Source organism: Mustelus asterias, chromosome 26 (genome assembly GCF_964213995.1).
Source record: "Mustelus asterias chromosome 26, sMusAst1.hap1.1, whole genome shotgun sequence".
Taxonomy (NCBI): Eukaryota; Metazoa; Chordata; class Chondrichthyes; order Carcharhiniformes; family Triakidae; genus Mustelus; species Mustelus asterias.
Genome location: NC_135826.1, coordinates 20,287,221 through 20,307,296, shown reverse-complemented (window position 1 = coordinate 20,307,296; position 20,076 = coordinate 20,287,221). Strand labels below are relative to the sequence as shown.

The following is a 20,076-nucleotide window of genomic DNA, read 5'->3' as shown; positions in this document are numbered from 1 at the left end:
GATGCTGCGATTTAAGACTCAGGCAGCAGAACTTTGGATGACCTCAGGTTTATGAAGGGTAGAATGTCGGAGATCTGCTAGGAGTGCAATGGAATAGTCGAGTGTAATTGACAAACACATCGATCAGGATTTCAGCAACAGATGAGCTGAGATCGGGCAAAGTTGAGCGATGTTGTGGAAGTGGAAATACTGTCTTAGCGGTGGTGTGGCTATGAAGTAGGAAGCTCATCTTGGGATCAAATCTGACACCAAAGTTGTGAACTGGCTGACTTAATTTCAGTCTATTGACCAGGAGAAGAATGGAGTTGGTAGCGAGGGAATGGAGTTTGGTGTGGGGACAAGAAACAGTGGCTTCAGTCTTCCCAATATTTAATTGGAGGAAATTTCTTCTCATCTTGGATGTCGGTTAAGCAGTCTGATAATTTAGCAACAGTGCAGGAGTCGAGAGAGTTGGCAATAAGATCGAGCTGTATCTCGCCAGCGTACATGTGAAACTAACGCTGTGCCTTTCTATGATTTCACCGAGGGGCAGCATGTAGATGAGAAATTGGAGGTGGCCAAGGATAAACAGCAGAGGTAACAGTGCTGAAGCAGCAAAGAAGGATCTGCAAATGATTCTCTGGCTCTGATTAGATGGATAACAATGGAACAACCTGAGAGCAGTCCACCCAGCTGATTCAAGGAGGAGAGACATTGGAGGAAGCTGGTGTGGTCAACCATGTCAAAGTCTGTCGGTGGGTCAAGAATGACGAGAAGAGATTGTTTACCTTTGGCACAGTTACATTGAATGCAATTAGTGACTTTGATAAGAGTTCTTTCGGTATGGTGACATCGGCAGCAACTGACTGGAGGGCTTCGAAATGGAGTTCTAGGAAAGTTGGGCACGGATTTGGGAGGCACCAACACTGAAGGACTTTGCAGAGGAAAAGGAGGTTCGAGATGGGGCAGTGGTTTTCAAGGCTGGAGGGATTAAGGATTTTTTTTTAAAAAAGAGGAAAGAAATGATGAATTCTACCATTGTTGTAACTATTCTTTTACACTAAATTAAAAGCTACAAGAATTCAACTTTTGTAACCTTGTAATAAGTCCAGTGTGAAATGATTGAACCCTAGTTTGTTTTAAGAATTGCTTGGGTATCTATTCTTGCGTTTTCCATTTAGAAATATTCAATCTCTAACACAAGTTTCAGGACTAGTTTATCAGATTGTATTCAGTTTAAAAGGCTAGTTTTATGAGCTTGTTGCATGATGTGTTGGTAGAATATTTGTTTAATACAGCCTTAGATGAGCATCCTGAATGCCTATTTTAACTGACTGTTCTTCCTGCATGGGATTGGACAGTGAGTCTCCTCAGGCTAACAATTATTGGAACTACTGTAGCCAAGACATTCTCACATCTATTCCTGGTTGACAGCATCCCATCTTGGAGAGATGGTGGGAATGCAGTCTCAGAACTTTGCTGAAGTCAGATGAGATCATTTGCTACGCTTACTTAGATGTCTGAACAAGCCAGTTCTGGAAAGACGAAGCCTGCCACACATGAAGTTGCCCTTTGCCAATGGTGCTGATGATCTCTGCTGATGCCTTGTTTGCAAGCCTGCTGTCTATTTTGCATGTGTATTATTATCCTTCAAACAGCTCTTGACATTCTTCTTCAATGTCTCGAGCTAGTTTTTTTGCTGCTCAAAGCTGACATCACTACTTGCAAGTTATTGTTGGTCCCACTACAGGACTTATGATTTTGACTTTGGACTCTCATATTTCACATCAGGAACAATTTGTCATGCCAATCCTGGTTTCAATTCATCTGGGCCTTGCAGTATTTTATTGCCCTTGCATTCTATCAGAATGAAAATGATTACCATTGACCTTAGCAGTTTTGAAATCTCGGAGTCTTGGGTCATATTGAATTGCAAAAATGTCCAAGCTGTTTTTACGTGAACCACATCCTTGAAATAAACTGATAAATTTGACAGGAGCACTATACCACTGTACCGCAACACAAATCAAACAAATGCATCAATATTTTGGGTTTGGTGTTGCCAAATAGTGTTTTTGTGCTTTTCATACTTAATTGTTCAAGTGGCAGGGGCCCAGAAATGTATGTCATGCTACCATGTGTATTATGTTGTCTTTATTTATCATGGCTAAGCTGCGGGACATGTTATGGGAGCTCTATGCCCCTGTAACCAAATCTGTCGTTGACTGTGACAATGTATATATAGTTTTCATATTCACAGGATTAATTCAAAACATCTATACTCTTCTTTTGATGGTCACAAAAACTAGGAATAGTTCCATTAAAAATGGACACAATTTATGTCAGTTTGTCATTAGGAAACCACAATGGTATACTATTTAATTGGGGAGAGATTGCAGAACTTGGTTGTGTCGAGGCATCTGGTGAATCACAAAAAATTAGTATGCAGGTGCATGAAGGCAAATTGAATGCTACAAGGGAAATGAAATATAAAAGTACAAAGATTTTACTGTGAAGGGTATTGGTAAGACCACATCTGGAATACCGTGTACAGTTTTGGTCTCATGTGAAAAAAATATAATTACGTTATAAGCAGCATAGAACTCGATACTTTTCTGGAATGGAGTGCTTATCCTCTGTAGAAAAGTTAAACAAGTAGAACTTGTGCCCATGGGAGTTTAAAAGAATGAGTGGTGATCTTTTTGAAACCTGTGGGGACTTGATCCTGCGGGGACTTGATAGGTTAGATACCGGGAGGAGTTTCCACTTGTGGGAAGACGTCTTCCTTTTCAGACTGAGATGAAGAGAAATTCTTTCTCTTTCAGGGTCTTGAGTCTGTGGAATTTGCTCCCGCAGAGATCAATGGAGGCTGGATCATTAAATTTTTATTCAAGCCTGATTAGGACAGACTTTTGATAGACAAGGGAGTCGAGGATTATGGGGAGCACACAGGATGGTGGAATTGAGGCCACAGTCAGATCAGCCATGATCTTATTGGATGGTAGAGAAGACTCAAAGGACCAAATAACCTACTGCTTTTTTTGTTGATCTTTGTCATAAATATCCTCACCAACAGTAAATGTCTGCTCTCGGTTTGTTGACAAATTTCCCTTAAGGGGCGGCATGGTGGCACAGTGGTTAACATTGCTGCTTCACAGCGCCAGAGACCCTGGTTCAATTCTGGCCTCGGGTCACAGTCTGTGTGGAGTTTGCACATTCTCCCCGTGTCTGTGTGGGTTTCCTCCAGATGCTCCGGTTTCCTCCCACAGTCTAAATATGTATGGGTTAGGTTGATTGGCCATGCTAAATCGCCCCTGTGTCCCAAGATGTGTAGATTAGGGGGATTAGCAGGGTAAATACGTGGGGTTACAAGGCTAGGTCCTGGGTGGATTGTTGTCAGTGGAGGTTCGATGGGCTGAATGGCCTCCTTCTGCACTGTACGGATTCTATGATTCTAAGTCATTATGGTTTTAGTAATTGTGAGAAGCAGAGTCCATTCACTTCTATTGATCATGTAAATATAGTTCTGGACTACCACTGTATCTGACACTCTGGTACCATATATGGTTTAACAATTAGTAAGCTGCATTACATAACATATATATATTAAAACACTAATTTCCCATACTTTTTTTTTAAAGAGTTAATTCTCTGCTCTGCAGGATCTGCTCCCGGTAATCAGGGTCATCCTCTGTAGGCAAAAAAAATAGGGGCATTGCATGATTAATGTACCATGAAGTAGTGAGTTAATCAGTGACTTAGCTGAAAGATGGTGAGCTTTTTCATTTCTACCTCAAACATGTCCACTTCGCTGATTTTTCTAGTGGTAGTCCATATGTTTGTCACTAAATGTCTGCATGTTCAAGTGTTTGTTGTTGAAACCCAATAATTAAGGTAACAATGATAGACCTATGAATAAGCCTTGTGAAACACCACAAGTTGCAGCTGCTGAAAAAAAAATCACTTTTTATTAAAGGGGTGGTGCCAGGCAGTTATTGAATAGGTTATATTTGGGAATTAGTTTAGGTGTACCTGAATATTAGAATACTAGGAATATTAAGCCCCAATTTATTTGTCTCGTTAACTTCAGATTTTGAAGAGTTAGATGTATGATATATTTTCATTAAAGAATTGTAACAGCAGCAACAACCTGCATTTGTATTGTCTTCAAAGCTTCTCAGTTATCTGACCTGATGCTCACAGCTGGAAATTAAACTTGGAAGGGAGTGCAAGTTGGAGAATCAGGACTAATGTCTTATAGTTTTTGACTTGAGATACCAGTAAGCTTAGTTTCCTACAAGAGATTGAAGAATTACCATCTTCACATCTTTGAAGTTAATCTTCCCTTCTGAATCCACGCTTTTATTAAATTAACTTTTGCAAGCGATATTCTGCTTTTGCTCACAATTCTGGCAGTTCCCACAACAGAGGTAACATTTACTGGATGTGGCTATTGTTTTGTATCTTCCCGTCTTGAAAGTTTTAATTCTTTTAATTTTTAATTTCATCTGTTTTCAATCAAGATCTCTGCCAAGCAACCAACGACTTTGCTTCGTAACCGAGATATATGTCACCAAGACCTAGTGCTTGGTCTAATTCAGTGCGTTCAACCCAGAAATTATTACTCTGGTATTATTAAAATTTTGTTCTTGGTAAGCTGTACTGTTTAATTAGGGATCTGAAATGTTTGTGATGAGGTCAATGATGTCCAACTCTTAAGAGAAGAACAGCTTATTATTCTTTAATGGAAGTATATCATGCATGTAAATCTTCAAAATCTGAAGGTAATGAGACAAATAAATTGAGACTTAATATTCCTATAAAATGTTTAAAAATTAAAAAACATGTAGAAAAACGTCCTTGAGTGAAAAAAACAACTAACTCCTTGGATTAGATTTGGCCAGTGGTCTAGGACAGAAGTGTGAGACTGAGAGTCAGGCAGTTATGGGGAATCAGTATGTAGAGATGGAGGAGCTTCAACCCCTGACTTTGTCTAGCAGGTACCAGGTGCTTGCTGCCAGTGTCGATGAGGAAAAGGACTGAAAGATGGATGAGCAGACTGGCTATGGTACCGTGATGAAGGATGCCATTCAAGTGGGGGGTGCAAAGAGGAATATGGTAGTGACGAAAGACAGTATAGTTACAGAGTTGGATACTGTTCTGTGCAGCTGGGAATGGGATCGCCAAAAATTGTCTGTCAGCTGCCAGGGTTAAGGATGCTTTGTGCTGGAGAGGAATTTGGAGTGTGAGGATCCAGCTGTCGTGGTCCACACAGGAACCGGCGACATGGGTAGAACCAGGAATGATGTTTGGCTAAGAGAATTTAGGAAGTTAGGTCCAAATTAAAATGCAGTTCATCAACGGTAATCATCTCTTGATCGTTCCCCAAGTCACCGGCCAATTGGCATAGTGTCAAGCTATTTAGATAAGGTGGGCTCCAGTTGAACAGGGCTGGGACCAGTGCCCTGGCCAGCTGTATAACTAGAGTTGTGGACAAGGCTTTGAACGAACAGAAGGTGGAAGTGGGTTCAGGTGAAAGAAGATTTATAAATGCAAAGAGAGAGGTCGAGGCGTTGGAACAGTATAGCAATGTCGGTAAACGGACAGAATTTAGCAGAAATTGGATATCAGAGAATAGAAGTTGAAAGAATGAGGTCAAAGGTTCTTTATCTGAATACACAAAGCATTTGCAAAAGTTTTCAGTGGTGGGGGAGAGGGGAATTGTGGGGGGTGGGGGGGGAGGAGACCCCCTCTCCCCCCCCCCCCCCCCCACCCACCCCCCCCTCCCCCAAGACAGTTATCCTCCCCCACTATCTTTGTACCCACCTGCTCTATAAAGCACAGTACTCTCTGCCTCCTCTCCCTAAACTGCCCAATCCTTCCCTGCCCAAGGCCCCATACTTTGGGACCCTTGGGCCTGCTTACCGTCCCAGCAGCACCCTCTAATGTATTCTTAGCACTATTGTGACTGGTGGAGCTGCCAACCAGTTGGATTAGCCAGCAGTTCCTGAGCATGCAGGACACCCCACTGAAAAGCAGAAGTCCTACTGGCAGCCTATTTTGCCCAACAACTGTACATTTAGTCGTGGGGCGAGCTGGTGTGGTATGAATTGGCTCCACACTGACTTTGCTCCTGGGCGGGGTGTGTGCTGTTCTTCTCCTTCGTTCCCACTCTTGCAATATGCTGCTAATGTTTACAAGGAGATCGGGCTTTGCAAATAAATATTCCAGGCAACTCAATATTTTGAAAAGACAGACACGCAACGGAGGAGGCATAGTCCTGATAGTAAAGGATGATGTAAGGACATCAATGAGAGAGGATCTGACCTCCAAAGATCATGAAATAAAATCCATATGGCTCAAAATTAGGAATAGCAAGAGTCAGAAAGCACAAGTAGGAGCAGTGCATAGGCCCCTTACAGTAGTTGTACTGTTGGCGAAAGCATTAAATGCATTTATTGGAGCTTGCAACAAAGGATATGTAATAATTATGGAGAACTTAAAATCTTCATATTGATTAGAACTGTTGAATTGGCAAGATGGTCTACATAAGTTTGTAGAATGTCTTGTTACTTTTTTTGGAGCAGTACATTGTGAAACTGGGGATAAAGCTATCTTAGTATTATGTAATGAAGCAGTGTTAATTAGTAATGTCATAATAAAAGATCGATGTTACATTTGAAAATGACATACTCCAATCACAAACAAGAATGTTAAACTTAAAGCCAATTATGAGGGGAGAAGGGACTAAGATTAATTGGATAAATAGACTCAAAGGTATAGAAGTAAATGGACAGTGGAAAACATTTCAAGAAACAATTAGAAATTGTTAGGCTCCCAGACCAGAACCCCAAGGTATGTAATGAAACCATATTAATAAAACGTGGAGTAAGAGAGTCACTGGACCGCGAATTAGTTTTTACAAGAACAACAAAACCATTTATTAAAGATGAAATGTTGGATTATTGTACAATACTTATTGCTCCCTCATTAGCTTAATACACACAGATTCTAAGATTAACACTGATTACAAAGTACATCTTAAACTACAGTGGTCTCCTTAACACACAGTCCCTTTTAAGTACACCGATTGGCTGTGGTCAAATGCACGCATTCCGCTCTGAACCCAAGTTAGTGTCTATGGCTTTCTCCTTTGAATCACACCAGATGATTGCCGCATAAGTGTTTCCAAAAACACACCTTAAAATCTTTTCTTCGCAGTTTGTTTTCTGAAATCCAGTCCAGGTTTTTCAAATGACACTACTAAACTGAGCTTCCACTCCAGTTTTAACAGCGAATCCAGTCCTGGATTTTATACTGCTCCCTTTAGGATTTCTTTACCTTGACTGCTGTGCAAACTGTTCACAATTGCTTTAACTCTCTAGTCCTGGACTGTGTTAAAATGGCATCAAATATTTCATTTGCCTCAAGTCTGTTGTCCCACTTCAAATCTGGTAACTGCAATTGTCTCTTTAACTCAGGACGCTTTCTTTATTCCTTGAATTCTTCTGAACAATACCTTGATCTCTATTCACTTAACTTCAGTCATCTTAAACATGCTTTCTCTCTAAGTTCCCTGGTTATCTGGGTTGCAGCTGGTACTCCAGGAAGCCTGCCTCTTTGTAGCTCCTGTCCAGTCTTTCTTCTGGCAGAATTGAGAGATGTTCACACCCCAGTGTCCTGTCTCCAACTCTAATGTAACCAGCTAAAACTAAAAGCTTTTTTAAAAATGGTGTCTCTAATAGCTAAGCAATGCCTGTACCTTTGATACCCGATTTATTTTCACACCATATCCTCTCTATCTACAATAGAAACACATCTGGAACTTAACCTGCCCCCACACATACAAACACCTTTGTCCAGCATGAATCTAATTATAGGTTTTACCCTTCCAGCCACAGAAACATTAAATTAAACATACTTAAAACTATACCTTATATCTAATGTTTAAAACCATCCTTGTTTTCCTAACACAGGACAAATTATCATGGGAATGTAGAAATGGCTGAAACATTGAACAAATATTTTGTTTGCCTGACAGTAGAAGACAAATTTCATATCAGAAATAGATCATTACCCAGGGGCTAAAAAGAGTGAGAAAATGAAGGAAAATAATATCAACCAAGTATTGGAGAAATTTAATGGACTAAAATACAATAAATCCCCAGGGCCTGATGGCTTACACACCAGGGTTCTAAAAAAGATAACTACAGCGATAGTGAATGCACTAGCTTCGATCTTTTTGTCAAAATTCTTCAAATTTGGGAACAGTCCCATTCGATTGGAAGTTGGCAAATGTTGCGCTGCTTTTCAAGAAAGGAGGGAGAGAGAGAACCATGAACCACAGGCCTGTTAGCCTAGCATCAGTCGTTGGGGTAATGCTGGAATCGGTTTTTAATGAAGTCTTAACAATGCACTTAGAAAAGCATAGTATGATTTAGAACAAGTCAAATGATTTCACTAAAGGAAAATCCTGTTTGACAAATTTATTGAGTTTTTGAGGATGTTGCTAGTAGGGTAGGTCAAGGGGAACCAATAGATGTGTGTATCTGGATTTCCAAAAGGCATTCGATAAGGTAACGGTTCATTGGCAAGATAAGGGCTCTTGGAGTTGATGATATTTTAGCATTCACAGGGGATTGGTGAATGGTTAGAAAGCAGAGAGCAGACATAAGCAAGACTTTTTTTACAAGGTGGCAGGCAGTAAAGAGTGGAGTGTTGTAAAGATCAGTGCCAACAATCTATATTATTGACTTATACTGCCGTTGGTTTCGTCATCTATCTGCTGATAGTAAGCTTGGTGGAAAGGTAAGCTATGGGGAGGATGCAAAGGCTGCAATATTATATATTTCCTTCAAAACTCCTCCCCAAACTCGGTGGCCTGGGGCTCGGCTCCTCCCTCTGCGACTGGATCCTCAACTTCCTAACCCACAAACCGCAATCAGTAAGGATAGGCAACAACACCTCCTCCATGATCATCCTCAACACCGGTGCCCCACAAGGCTGTGTTCTCAGCCCCTTACTAGACTCCTTATACATGTGGCCAAATTCCGCTCCCCCCTCTCCCCTCAACTCGATTTTCAAATTTACTGATGACATCACTGTAGTGGGTTGGATCTCAAACAGTGATGAGACGGAGTACAGGAAAGTGATAGAGAAATCTCTCCCTCATTGTCAACAAAATGAAGGAGATAGTCATCGAGTTCAAGGAGAGTAGTGGAGGACGTGTCCCTGTCTACATCAACAGAGACAAAGTGGAAATGGTCAAGCGCTTCAGGTTTCTAGATGTCCAGATCACTAACAACCTGTCCTGACAACCCAGACGCTATAGTTAAGAAAGCCCTCCAACGCCTTTACTTTCTCAGGAGGCTAAGGAAATTTGGCATGTCCGCCTCTCATCTCTCCAACCTTTACAGATGCACCAAAGAAAGCATTCTTTCTGGCTGTTATCACAGCTTGATATGGCTCTTGCTCTGTCCAAGAAAGCAAAGAACTACAAAGTGTCATGAATGAAGCCATCACGCAAACCAGCTTTCCATCCATTGACTCTGTCTACACTTCCTGCTGCCTCGGAAAAGCAGCCAGTATAATCAAAGACCCCACTCATCCCGGACATACTCAAGAACAGCTTCTTCCTTGCTGCCATCAGACTTTTGAATGGACCTGCCTCATATTAAGTTGATCGTTCTCTACACCCTAGCTATGACTGTAACGCTACACTCTGCGCTCTCTCTTTCTCTATGGACGGTATGCTCTGTCTATAATAGTGTGCAAGAACCAATACTTTTCACTGCATACTAATACATGTGACAAATCCATATAGGGAAGTGTGAAGTTGTTCACTTCAGATTGGAAAAGCAGAATATTATAAAAGAATATTGTTTCAGAGGTTACAGACTTGTAAGTGATGCTCAGAGAAACTTGGCTGTGCTTGTACGAAGAAGGTAGAAAGTTGGCATGCAGGTACAGGACACAATTAGGAAGGCAAATGGCATCTTTACCTTTATTGCAAGGATATTGGAACACAAGCCTTGTGAGAATTGTATAGGGTTTTAGTGAAACCAATACTGTGCGCAGTTTAGATCTCCATATCTAAGAAAGGATGCTCTTACGTTGGGGGAGGTACAGCGAAGGTTCATGAAATTGGCCCTTGGGAAGAGGAGGGGGTTCATAGAATCCCTACTGTGCATCAGGAGGCCATTCAGCCCATCGAGTCTGCACGACCACAAGCCCACCTAGGCCATATTCCCGCAATCCCACGCATTTACCCTGCCAATCCCCTGACATGAGGGTCAATTTAGCATGGCCAATCAAACCGCACATCTTTGGACTGAGGGGAGAAACCGGAGCACCCAGAGGAAACCCACGCAGACACCGGAAAAAATGTGCAAACTTCACACAGTGACCCAAGGCCGGAATTGAACCCGGGTTCCTGGCGTTGTGAGGCAGCAGTGCTAACCACTGTGCCACCATGCTGTCAGTTGTCTGTCCTATGATAGGCTGAGTAAATTGGGTTTATATTCTCATGAGTTAAAAAGAATGAGAGGCGATCTCATTGAAACTATAAAGTTTGGAAGGGGTTTGGGTATACGCTCTCAGATTGTTTCAGTTGGTCAGGGAATCTAAAACGTGGGACCATGGTCTAAGTATACGGGGCTAATGTTTAAAACCGGGTTGAGAAGAAATGAATTCACTGTCAGATGATTCTTTGGAATTCTCTACTTCAGGGTTGTGCATTCTCCCATCAATGAATACATTTAAACTTGGATAGACGGGTCTTTCGTGTCTTGGGGGAATATGGGGATTGGGCAGGAAAATGGAGTTGAAACCATGACCACGTTGAATGATGGACCAGGTTCAATGATCTATGCCTGCTGCTATTTCCTGTGTTATGTAGAGTTGAATGTACCAGTGTGTGTAATGGATTCTCTTTACGATACTTATAATATTTAAAATTCATATAAGGGTTCCATGTAAGTACTAGATTTTGAATCCAGAGTTCTGAAATGATCATAACGAACCCACCCATGGAATTGTGGATAGAAACTATCTGAAAGATAGTTTTGTCAACTATCCAATAACAACTTACATTTATATAACAGCTATTATTATAAAATGATAGATTTGCCTTGGAATACTTGTGGCACAAATTATAAGAAGTAAAAGTTGAGAGAGATTGCATAAACTTGGCTTGTATTTCCGAGCATTCAAAAGGTTGAGTGATGATCTGAATTAAGTGTTTGAAATCATGAGGAATTAGAACTGAAGAAAAAACTATTTCCTCTGAGGGAATTCCGATCAAGCAGGCTTAATCCTAAAATTCTAGCTGCCTCGCTTGGTGAAACCGAGAAGCACTTTTTTCTACTTAAAGGGTAGTGAAAATCTGAAGCGTTCTTCTTCCTACCCTCAAAGGCTGTGGATTTTGAATCATTTTAATGATTCAAAATTGAGAACCATTATTTTTTGTTAGATAAGGGTGGTAAGGGAAATGGAGCAAAGACAGGTCAATGGTGTCCAGGGAGAAATCGGGCAAGATCTAATCGATAAATAAAAGTAGGAGTCAAAGGCGCGTAGGTGTTTATTGTTTATTAGCAATGGTGTAATTCATAAACCTTGTAGAGCCGTAGTGGTTGGTGACAATAGCAATAGTTCCAGGAAATAGAGGATCTGAGTATTATTTTGAAAAGTGGATGAACTTGACACAATGAATTTTCATGTCAGGGACAGGGACGTGTCTAAGCATTTATGCCAAGAGGAAGGAGGCGGAATTAGTTTGCGAATATGTGGCTCCAGTGAAGTCAAATGGGGCCGATGCAATCCATCTTTTGGTAAACAAGCTACAGTAGGATTTGATACATAATTACTGTTTTATGTATTTAGTGTGAATAATAGGCAGTAATTCCTTTTGTGTTGAAGAGCCAAGTATAGAACCAATTCTGTTCATTTTTGTTTTATAGGCCAATGCACAATTGATTCGAGAAGTTGATGTAGAAAAAGTAGCATCGTTCAATAGTCCATATGTAAGTGCAATAAAAACTCTGTGGAATGATCCAGGAATTCAAGAGTGCTACGATCGAAGGCGAGAATATCAGTTGTCAGACTCTGCTAAATAGTAAGTACGTGACTTGTTTGGAACGTCTTGGGTAAAATCAGGATATGTGACACCTATGACAAGTTAAATCAAGACTATGATCGGTATCTGTTTTGAATACAAAACAAAGCTCTATGTGTACTTATGCAAATGGATATATTTGTAAATGCATTAATTATGTCTCGTCATTTTGAAATGAATAGATGTTTTCTATGGATCATCCACAGATACTACACATCATGAAATGCAGCATCTTTTGAAATACACATCATTGAGCTGACTCAGACATGCTCTCACTGTTTCAGTGAATGGAGACAAACAATCAGATTCCATTAGTCTCCAAATTCAACTTTTTGGGGGGTTCGAAACATCTAGTTTAATCTTTGTATGATATTCAAGCCTGAAGAATCGAGTTAATAGTAAAATTCCTGAAATTCTGAATTATTTATCATTAAGGAACAAATTCTGAAGAATTTTCTGAAGTTGTCCATTTGAATTGATGTGCTGTTCCATCATTTAATTTTCTTCTCTGTTCTAAACCCCACCACCACCCTAACTTCTGATTTCCTTAAGCTGGTTTCTTGCTTTGAGTGCAATTGCAATGGGGGCAATTGGTCATTATTTAGGTGTGAGCTTTGATAATGAGTGTGGTAGTTATTTGCCTATGTAATCATTACAACTAAGCTGCCTCTTGTCCCATCCAAAATCATCTGACAGGAATCACTCATTAGACAATCGCGAGCAGGAACTATGCTCAATTTGCAATCCCAAACATAGGGAGTAACTCCTTTGGCTCATTTTTTTTCAATTATTCCTTAATTTCTGGGTGGAAACTACTAAATGTTGCACAACAAGGGAGAGAGCTCGCTGGTGGGTAGTCGGTTAAATATTACGAGGTTTATCACTTAAAGTTTGTACGGTCATTTTGTGCCATACGCTCATCAGAATAGAAGTAGCAAGATAAATTGGATCAGTGTGTGGCTGAAGTGATGGTGTGAGATGGAGGGTTTCAGATTCCTGGGACATTGAGACTGGTTCTGGGGGAGGTGGGATCAGTACAAACTGGACAGATTGCACCTGGGCAGACCGGGACTGATGTCCAAGGGGGAAGTATGTGGGGAGGGTTTAAAATGGCAAGGAGATGGGAACCTATGCAAGGAGTCAGAGGAGGAGGAATTGAGAACGAGAACAAAATGGAGAAAGCAAAATAAGAAAAGTGATAGGCAGAGAAATCAAGGGCCAAAATCAAACCAGGCCACAGCGAAAAATAGTGGCAACGGGGCAAAAAATAAAAACAAAAGTCTTAAGGCTTTGTGCTTAACATGCAGCACATTTGCAATAAAGTGGATGAATTTATCATGCAAATAGATGTATATGGGCATGGTATAGTTTGGATTACAGAGGCATGGCTGCAGGATGACCAGGGATGAGAATTGAACAATTATTTAGAAAGAACAGACAAAAGGAGAAGATGGTAGAGTTGCATTGCTGGTTAAAGAGAAAATTAATGCAATAGTGAGGGAAGATATTAGCTCTGATGTGGAATCTGTATGGATAGAGCTGAAACACACAAGCGTTGAAGTTCGGAATGGCATTAAACAGGAAATTAGATTCACATGCAATAAAGGAGCATCTGTAATTATGGGTGACTTCATTCTGCATATAGACTGGGCAAATCAAAGTAGTCACAATATGGAGAGGAGGAATTCCTGAAGAGTATATGGGATGGGTTTTTTTAACAAATATGTTGAACTAACTAGAGAGCAGGCCACCCTAGACTGGCATGAGAAATGAATCATTGGCAATCTAGTTGTGCAAGACCCTTTGGGGATGATGGCCATAATATGATAGAATTTTTCATGAAGATGTAGAGTGACATAGTTGATTCTGAGACAAGGGTCTTGAGTCTTAATAAAGGAGACAATGATGGTATGAGGCATGAGTTGGCTATGATGGATTGGGAAACGTTACTTAAAGGGGTGATGGTGGATAGGCAATGGCAAGCGTTCAAAGAGTGCATGGATGAACTGCAACAATTGTTTATTCCTGTCTGGCACAAAAGTAAAACGGGAGCGATGGCCAATCTTTTTCTCTCCACATACCTGCAGAAATTTTTGCAGTCAGCTTTATGTTCCCCGCAAGCTTAATCTCACTAAAAGTATTACTCGCAAGATAGTATTAGATTTGAGGAAGAAGCATACAAATTGGCCAGACCTGAGGATTGAGAGCAATTTAGAATTCAGCAAATGAGGCCCAAGGGGAATGGGGGAAAGTAGAGTACTAGAGTAAGCTTGCTGGAAACATAAAAATTGAGACTAAAATTGAATACAGGTATGTGAAGAGAAAAAGATTGGTGAAAACAAATGTATGTCTCTTGCAGTCAGAAACAGGAAACTTGTAATGGAAAACAAAGAAATGGCTGATTGACTAAATTGGTTCTGCCTTCACAAAGGAGGACACAGATGACATAGCAGAAATGTTGGGGACACAGGGTTCAGTGAGAGGAAGGAACAGAAAGAAATCAGTCTTAGTAGAGAAATGGTGTTGGGGAAATTGATGTGATTGAAGGCCAATAAGTCTCCAGGGCCTGATAATCTACATCCCAGTGTATTTGAGGAAACAGGCCTAGCAAAAGTGGATGTATTAGTGGTCATCTTTCAAGATTCTACCGACTCTGGAACAGTTCCTAGAGATTGGAGGGTAGCTAATGTAACCCCACTATTTAAAAGGGGACGTAGAGAGAAAACAGGGAATTATAGAGCAGTCAGCTTGACGTCAGTAGTGGGGAAAGTTCTCGAGTCCATTGTTAAAGATTTTATAGGAAAACACTTGTAAAACAGTGGTAGGATTGGGCAGAATCAGCATTGATTTATGAAAGGGATATCATGCTTGACAAATCTGGAATTCTTAGAGGATGTAACTAGCAGAGCTGAAGAGGAAGGGCCAGTGGATATGGTTTATTTGGACTTTCAGAAGCCTTTTGATAAAGTCCCACATAAGAGTTTAGCATGTAAAATTGTAACGCATGGAGTTGAGGGGCATGCATTAGTTGGATAGAAAACTGGTTGGCAGACAGGAAACAAAGAATAGGAATAAACGGGTCATTTTCCGAATGGCAGGCAATGTTTAGTAGGGTACTGCAGGGATTAGTGCTGGGAGCCCAGCTATCCACGATATATGTTAATGATTTTAGATGAGGGAATTAAATGTAACATCTCCAAATTTGCAGATGACACAAAGCTGGGTGGGAGGGTGAGCTGTGAGGAGGATGCAGAGATGCTTTGATATGATTTGGGCAAATGCATGGCAGATGCAGTATAATGTGGATAAATATGATATTCATTTTGTAGCAAAAACAGGAAGGTTGATTATTATCTGAATGGCTATAGATTGGGAGAGAGGAATGTGCAACGAGACCTGGATGTTCTTGTACACTAGTTGCTGAAAGTAAACATGCAGGTGCAGCAGGCGGTGAAGAAGGCAAATGTTTTGTTTGCCTTCATAGTGAGAGGGTTTGGGTATAGGATAAGGGATGTCTTGCTGCAGTTATCCAGGATCTTGGTGAGACCACACCTGGAATAGTGTGCGCAGTTTTGGTCTCCTTACCTGAAGCAGGATGTTCTTGCTCTAGAGGGAGTGCAGAGATGGTTTACCAGACAGATTCCTGGGATGGCGGGACTGACGTATGAGGAGGGATTGAGTCAGTTAAGAGTATATTCACTGGAGTTCAGAAATATTAGCGGGAATCTCATGGAAACCTGTAAAATTCTAACAGGACTAGACAGGGTAAATGCAAGAAGGATTTTCCTGATGGTGGGGTGTCCAGAACCAGGGGTTAGTTCCTGACGGTGGGGTGTCCAGAGCCAGGGGTTACAGTCTAAGGATACTGAGTAAACCGTTTACAACTGAGATGAGGAGAAATGTGGTGAGCGTGTGGAATTCGCTGGAGTAAACATGCAGGTGCAGCAGTTGGTGAAGAGGCCAAAACATTGTATATTTTCAAGAGTTAGATATAGCTCTTGGGACGAAGAGAAACAAAGGATCTGGGTGAAAGGTGGGATCAGGCTATTGAGTTGGATAATCAACCATGATAATGAATTGTGGGGCAGGCTTGAAAGGCCGAATGTCCTTCTCCTACTTTCTACGTTTCTATATGAAAGGAATCATTCAAACTCTACTGTCGATCACAAATAGCAACAAAGTTCATTTAGAAATAGAAAATGCCACCTGGCTGTTTTTTGGCTTCAAATTTACTTGGTTGAATTGTGATAATTCGTCTCGTCTAAAAATGAAATGATTATTTTGACGTCTTGAATTACAAGCAGCAAGTCTATAATTGTGAATTCCTTAATAGTGTATTTTGCATTTTTAGGCCTTCATTAAACCACTACTTAAATGACTCCTCACTCCCTGTATGTCGGTGTGTGACTTTACATGCTCAAGATCTGGTAGCATTGGATTGTTTAAAAACCTTGCTAATATAATGAATTGACTGGATTGACATGACCCTACTGTAGTCATACTCTTCGGATAGAAGATTGGTGAAATTGATAAGTTATAAACTGTAGGTTATATTTATTTACAAAAGGGAGGTCGCAACAGAAAATTAATATAGAATATTTCACTTCATACAACTTTTAACACATGTCTTGGATAAAAATAAGGCAATATTTAATTCTTAAATTAGGACTGTAACTGTAATATAAAATCTGTACATACAGTTTTATAAAACCATAATGTGATCTGTAAGTCCAACTCTACCTGGACTGAAGTGTGGTGGTACAAGAAGAACTGGAAAATTGGGAGAGGCTCATCATATTCCCATCTAGAACTGGCAGCTCTGAGCTACAGAGCTGTCTACCAAGTCCTCCAAAATCTGTATCAAATCTTTCATCTATTCCCAGAACAAAGGTGTGGGGGTCACAGGGTAGTTGTCATGGGGGATATTGATTGGAGCCTTTATAGGTCGAATAGTTCGGATGGGGCAGTTTTTGTGCAGTGTGCGCAGGAGGGGTTCCTGACACAATATGTGGATAAGCCGACAAGAGGTGGGGCCACATTGGATTTGGTAATGGGAAATGAACCGGGCCAAGTGTTGGATTTGGTTGTGGGAGAGCACTTTGGAGATCGTGACCACAATTCGGTGTCTTTTGTTATTGCAATGGAGAGGGAGAGGGCCGTGCGGCAGGGCATAGTTTACAATTGGGGGAGAGGTAATTATGATGCAATCGGGCGGGAATTAGGAAGCATAGGATGGGAACAAAAATTGTCAGGGAAAGGCACTAATGAAAAGTGCCTTTTTCTTTTTCAAGGAACAAATACTGCGTGTCCTTGATAGGTATGTCCCTGCCAGGCAGAGAGGAAATGGCCGAGTGAGGGAACCATGGTTCACAAAAGAGGTGGAATGTCTTGTCAAGAGGAAGAAGGAAGCGTATGTTAGGTTGAGAAAACAAGGTTCAGTTGGCTCGATGGAGGGTTACAAGTTAGCAAGAAATGAGCTGAAAAATGGGCTTAGGAAAGCTAGGAGGGGGCATGAGAAGTCCTTGGCGGGTCGGATCAAGGAAAACCCCAAGGCTTTTTACTCTTATGTGAGGAATAAAAGAATGACCAGGGTGAGGTTGGGGCCGGTCAAGGACGGCAGTGGGAATTTGTGCATGGAGTCAGAAGAGATAGGAGAGGTGATGAATGAATACTTTTCTTCGGTGTTCACCAAGGAGAGGGGCCATGTTTTTGAGGAAGAGAGGGTGTCACAGGCTGATAGGCTGGAGGAAGTAGATGTTCGGAGGGAAGATGTACTAGCAATTTTGAATAAACTGAAAGTTGGTAAGTCCCCTGGGCCTGATGAAATATATCCTAGGAGTCTTTGAGAGGCAAGGGATGAGATAGCAGAGCCTTTGGCATTGATCTTTGCATCCTCACTGTCCACGGGGGTGGTGCCAGAGGACTGGAGCGTGGTGAATGTGGTTCCTCTGTTTAAGAAAGGGAATAGAAATGACCCTGGTAATTATAGGCCGGTGGTCGGTAAGTTGATGGAAAAGGTCCTCAGGGATAGGATTTACGACCATTTAGAAAGATGCAGCTTAATCCGGGATAGTCAGCATGGATTTGTGAAGGGCAAGTCTTGCCTCACAAATTTGATAGAATTTTTTGAGGAGGTAACTAAGTATGTAGATGAAGGTAGTGCAGTTGATGTCATATACATGGATTTTAGTAAGGCGTTTGATAAAGTCCCCCATGGCCGGCTTATGAAGAAAGTAAGGATGTGTGGCATAGAGGGAAGTTTGGCCGATTGGATAGGTAACTGGCTATCTAAGATCGCAACAGACACCTCCAGACGCTGAAAGATGCCCTCATAAGAACAGGATATGGCGCTAGACTCATTGATCAACAGTTCCAACGCGCCACAGCGAAAAACCGCACCGACCTCCTCAGAAGACAAACACGGGACACAGTGGACAGAGTACCCTTCGTTGTCCAGTACTTCCCCGGAGCGGAGAAGCTACGGCATCTCCTCCGGAGCCTTCAACATGTCATTGATGAAGACGAACATCTCGCCAAGGCCATCCCCACACCCCCACTTCTTGCCTTCAAACAACCGCACAACCTCAAACAGACCATTGTCCGCAGCAAACTACCCAGCCTTCAGGAGAACAGTGACCAAGACACCACACAACCCTGCCACAGCAACCTCTGCAAGACGTGCCGGATCATCGACACAGATGCCATCATCTCACGTGAGAACACCATCCACCAGGTACACGGTACATACTCTTGCAACTCGGCCAACGTTGTCTACCTGATACGCTGCAAGAAAGGATGTCCCGAGGCATGGTACATTGGGGAAACTATGCAGACGCTGCGACAACGGATGAATGAACACCGCTCGACAATCACCAGGCAAGACTGTTCTCTTCCTGTTGGGGAGCACTTCAGCGGTCACGGGCATTCGGCCTCTGATATTCGGGTAAGCGTTCTCCAAGGCGGCCTTCGCGACACACGACAGCGCAGAGTCGCGGAGCAGAAACTGATAGCCAGGTTCCGCACACACAAGGACGGCCTCAACCGGGATATTGGGTTTATGTCACACTATTTCACATAAATATTTCTGCTTTTTTCCTCCTGAGTCTTTATCATGCGATCCTAGAATCAGAATTTATGTCACACTATTTGTAACTCCCACAGTTGCGTGGACCTGCAGAGTTTCACTGGCTGTCTTGTCTGGAGACAATACACATCTTTTTAGCCTGTCTTGATGCTCTCTCCACTCCCATTGTTTTGTTTCTTAAAGACTGGATTAGTTGTAAGTATTCGCATTCCAACCATTATTCATGTAAATTGAGTCTGTGTCTTATAAGTTCTGTTTGTGAACAGAATTCCCACTCACCTGAAGAAGGGGCTCAGAGCCTCGAAAGCTTGTGTGGCTTTTGCTACCAAATAAACCTGTTGGACTTTAACCTGGTGTTGTTAAACTTCTTACTGTATCTAACAGAAGACAGAGGGTGGTGGTGGATGGAAAATTTTCGGACTGGAAACAGGCTACCAGCGGAGTGCCACAGGGATCAGTGCTTGGTTCTCTGCTATTTGTCATTTTTATAAATGAGTTGGAGGAGGGGGCTGAAGGGTGGATCAGTAAATTTGCTGATGACACCAAGATTGGTGGAGTCGTGGATGAGGTGGAGGGCTGTTGTAGGCTGCAAAGAGATATAGATAGGATGCAGAGCTGGGCTGAAAAATGGCAAATGGAGTTTAACCCTGACAAATGCGAGGTGATTCATTTTGGTAGGACAAATTTAAATGTGGATTACAGGGTCAAAGGTAGGGTTCTGAAGAATGTGGAGGAACAGAGAGATCTTGGGGTTCATATCCATAGATCTCTGAAGGTTGTCACTCAAGTGGATAGAGCCGTGAAGAAGGCCTATAGTGTGTTGGCGTTCATTAACAGGGAGTTTGAGTTTAAGAGCCGTGGGGTTATGCTGCAACTGTACAGGACGTTGGTGAGACCACAT

General features: G+C 41.7%; 1 protein-coding gene across 1 annotated transcript in view; it reads left to right on the top strand.

Moving 5' to 3' along the window:
* The window catches only part of LOC144479504 (guanine nucleotide-binding protein G(q) subunit alpha), a 130,401-nt gene that overhangs the window by 87,493 nt on the left and 22,832 nt on the right, over positions 1-20,076 (top strand). Inside the window, exon 3 of the mRNA XM_078198235.1 lies at positions 11,937-12,091. Coding sequence (XP_078054361.1) covers positions 11,937-12,091 — 155 coding nt within the window. The remainder of the gene's footprint in view (positions 1-11,936; positions 12,092-20,076) is intronic.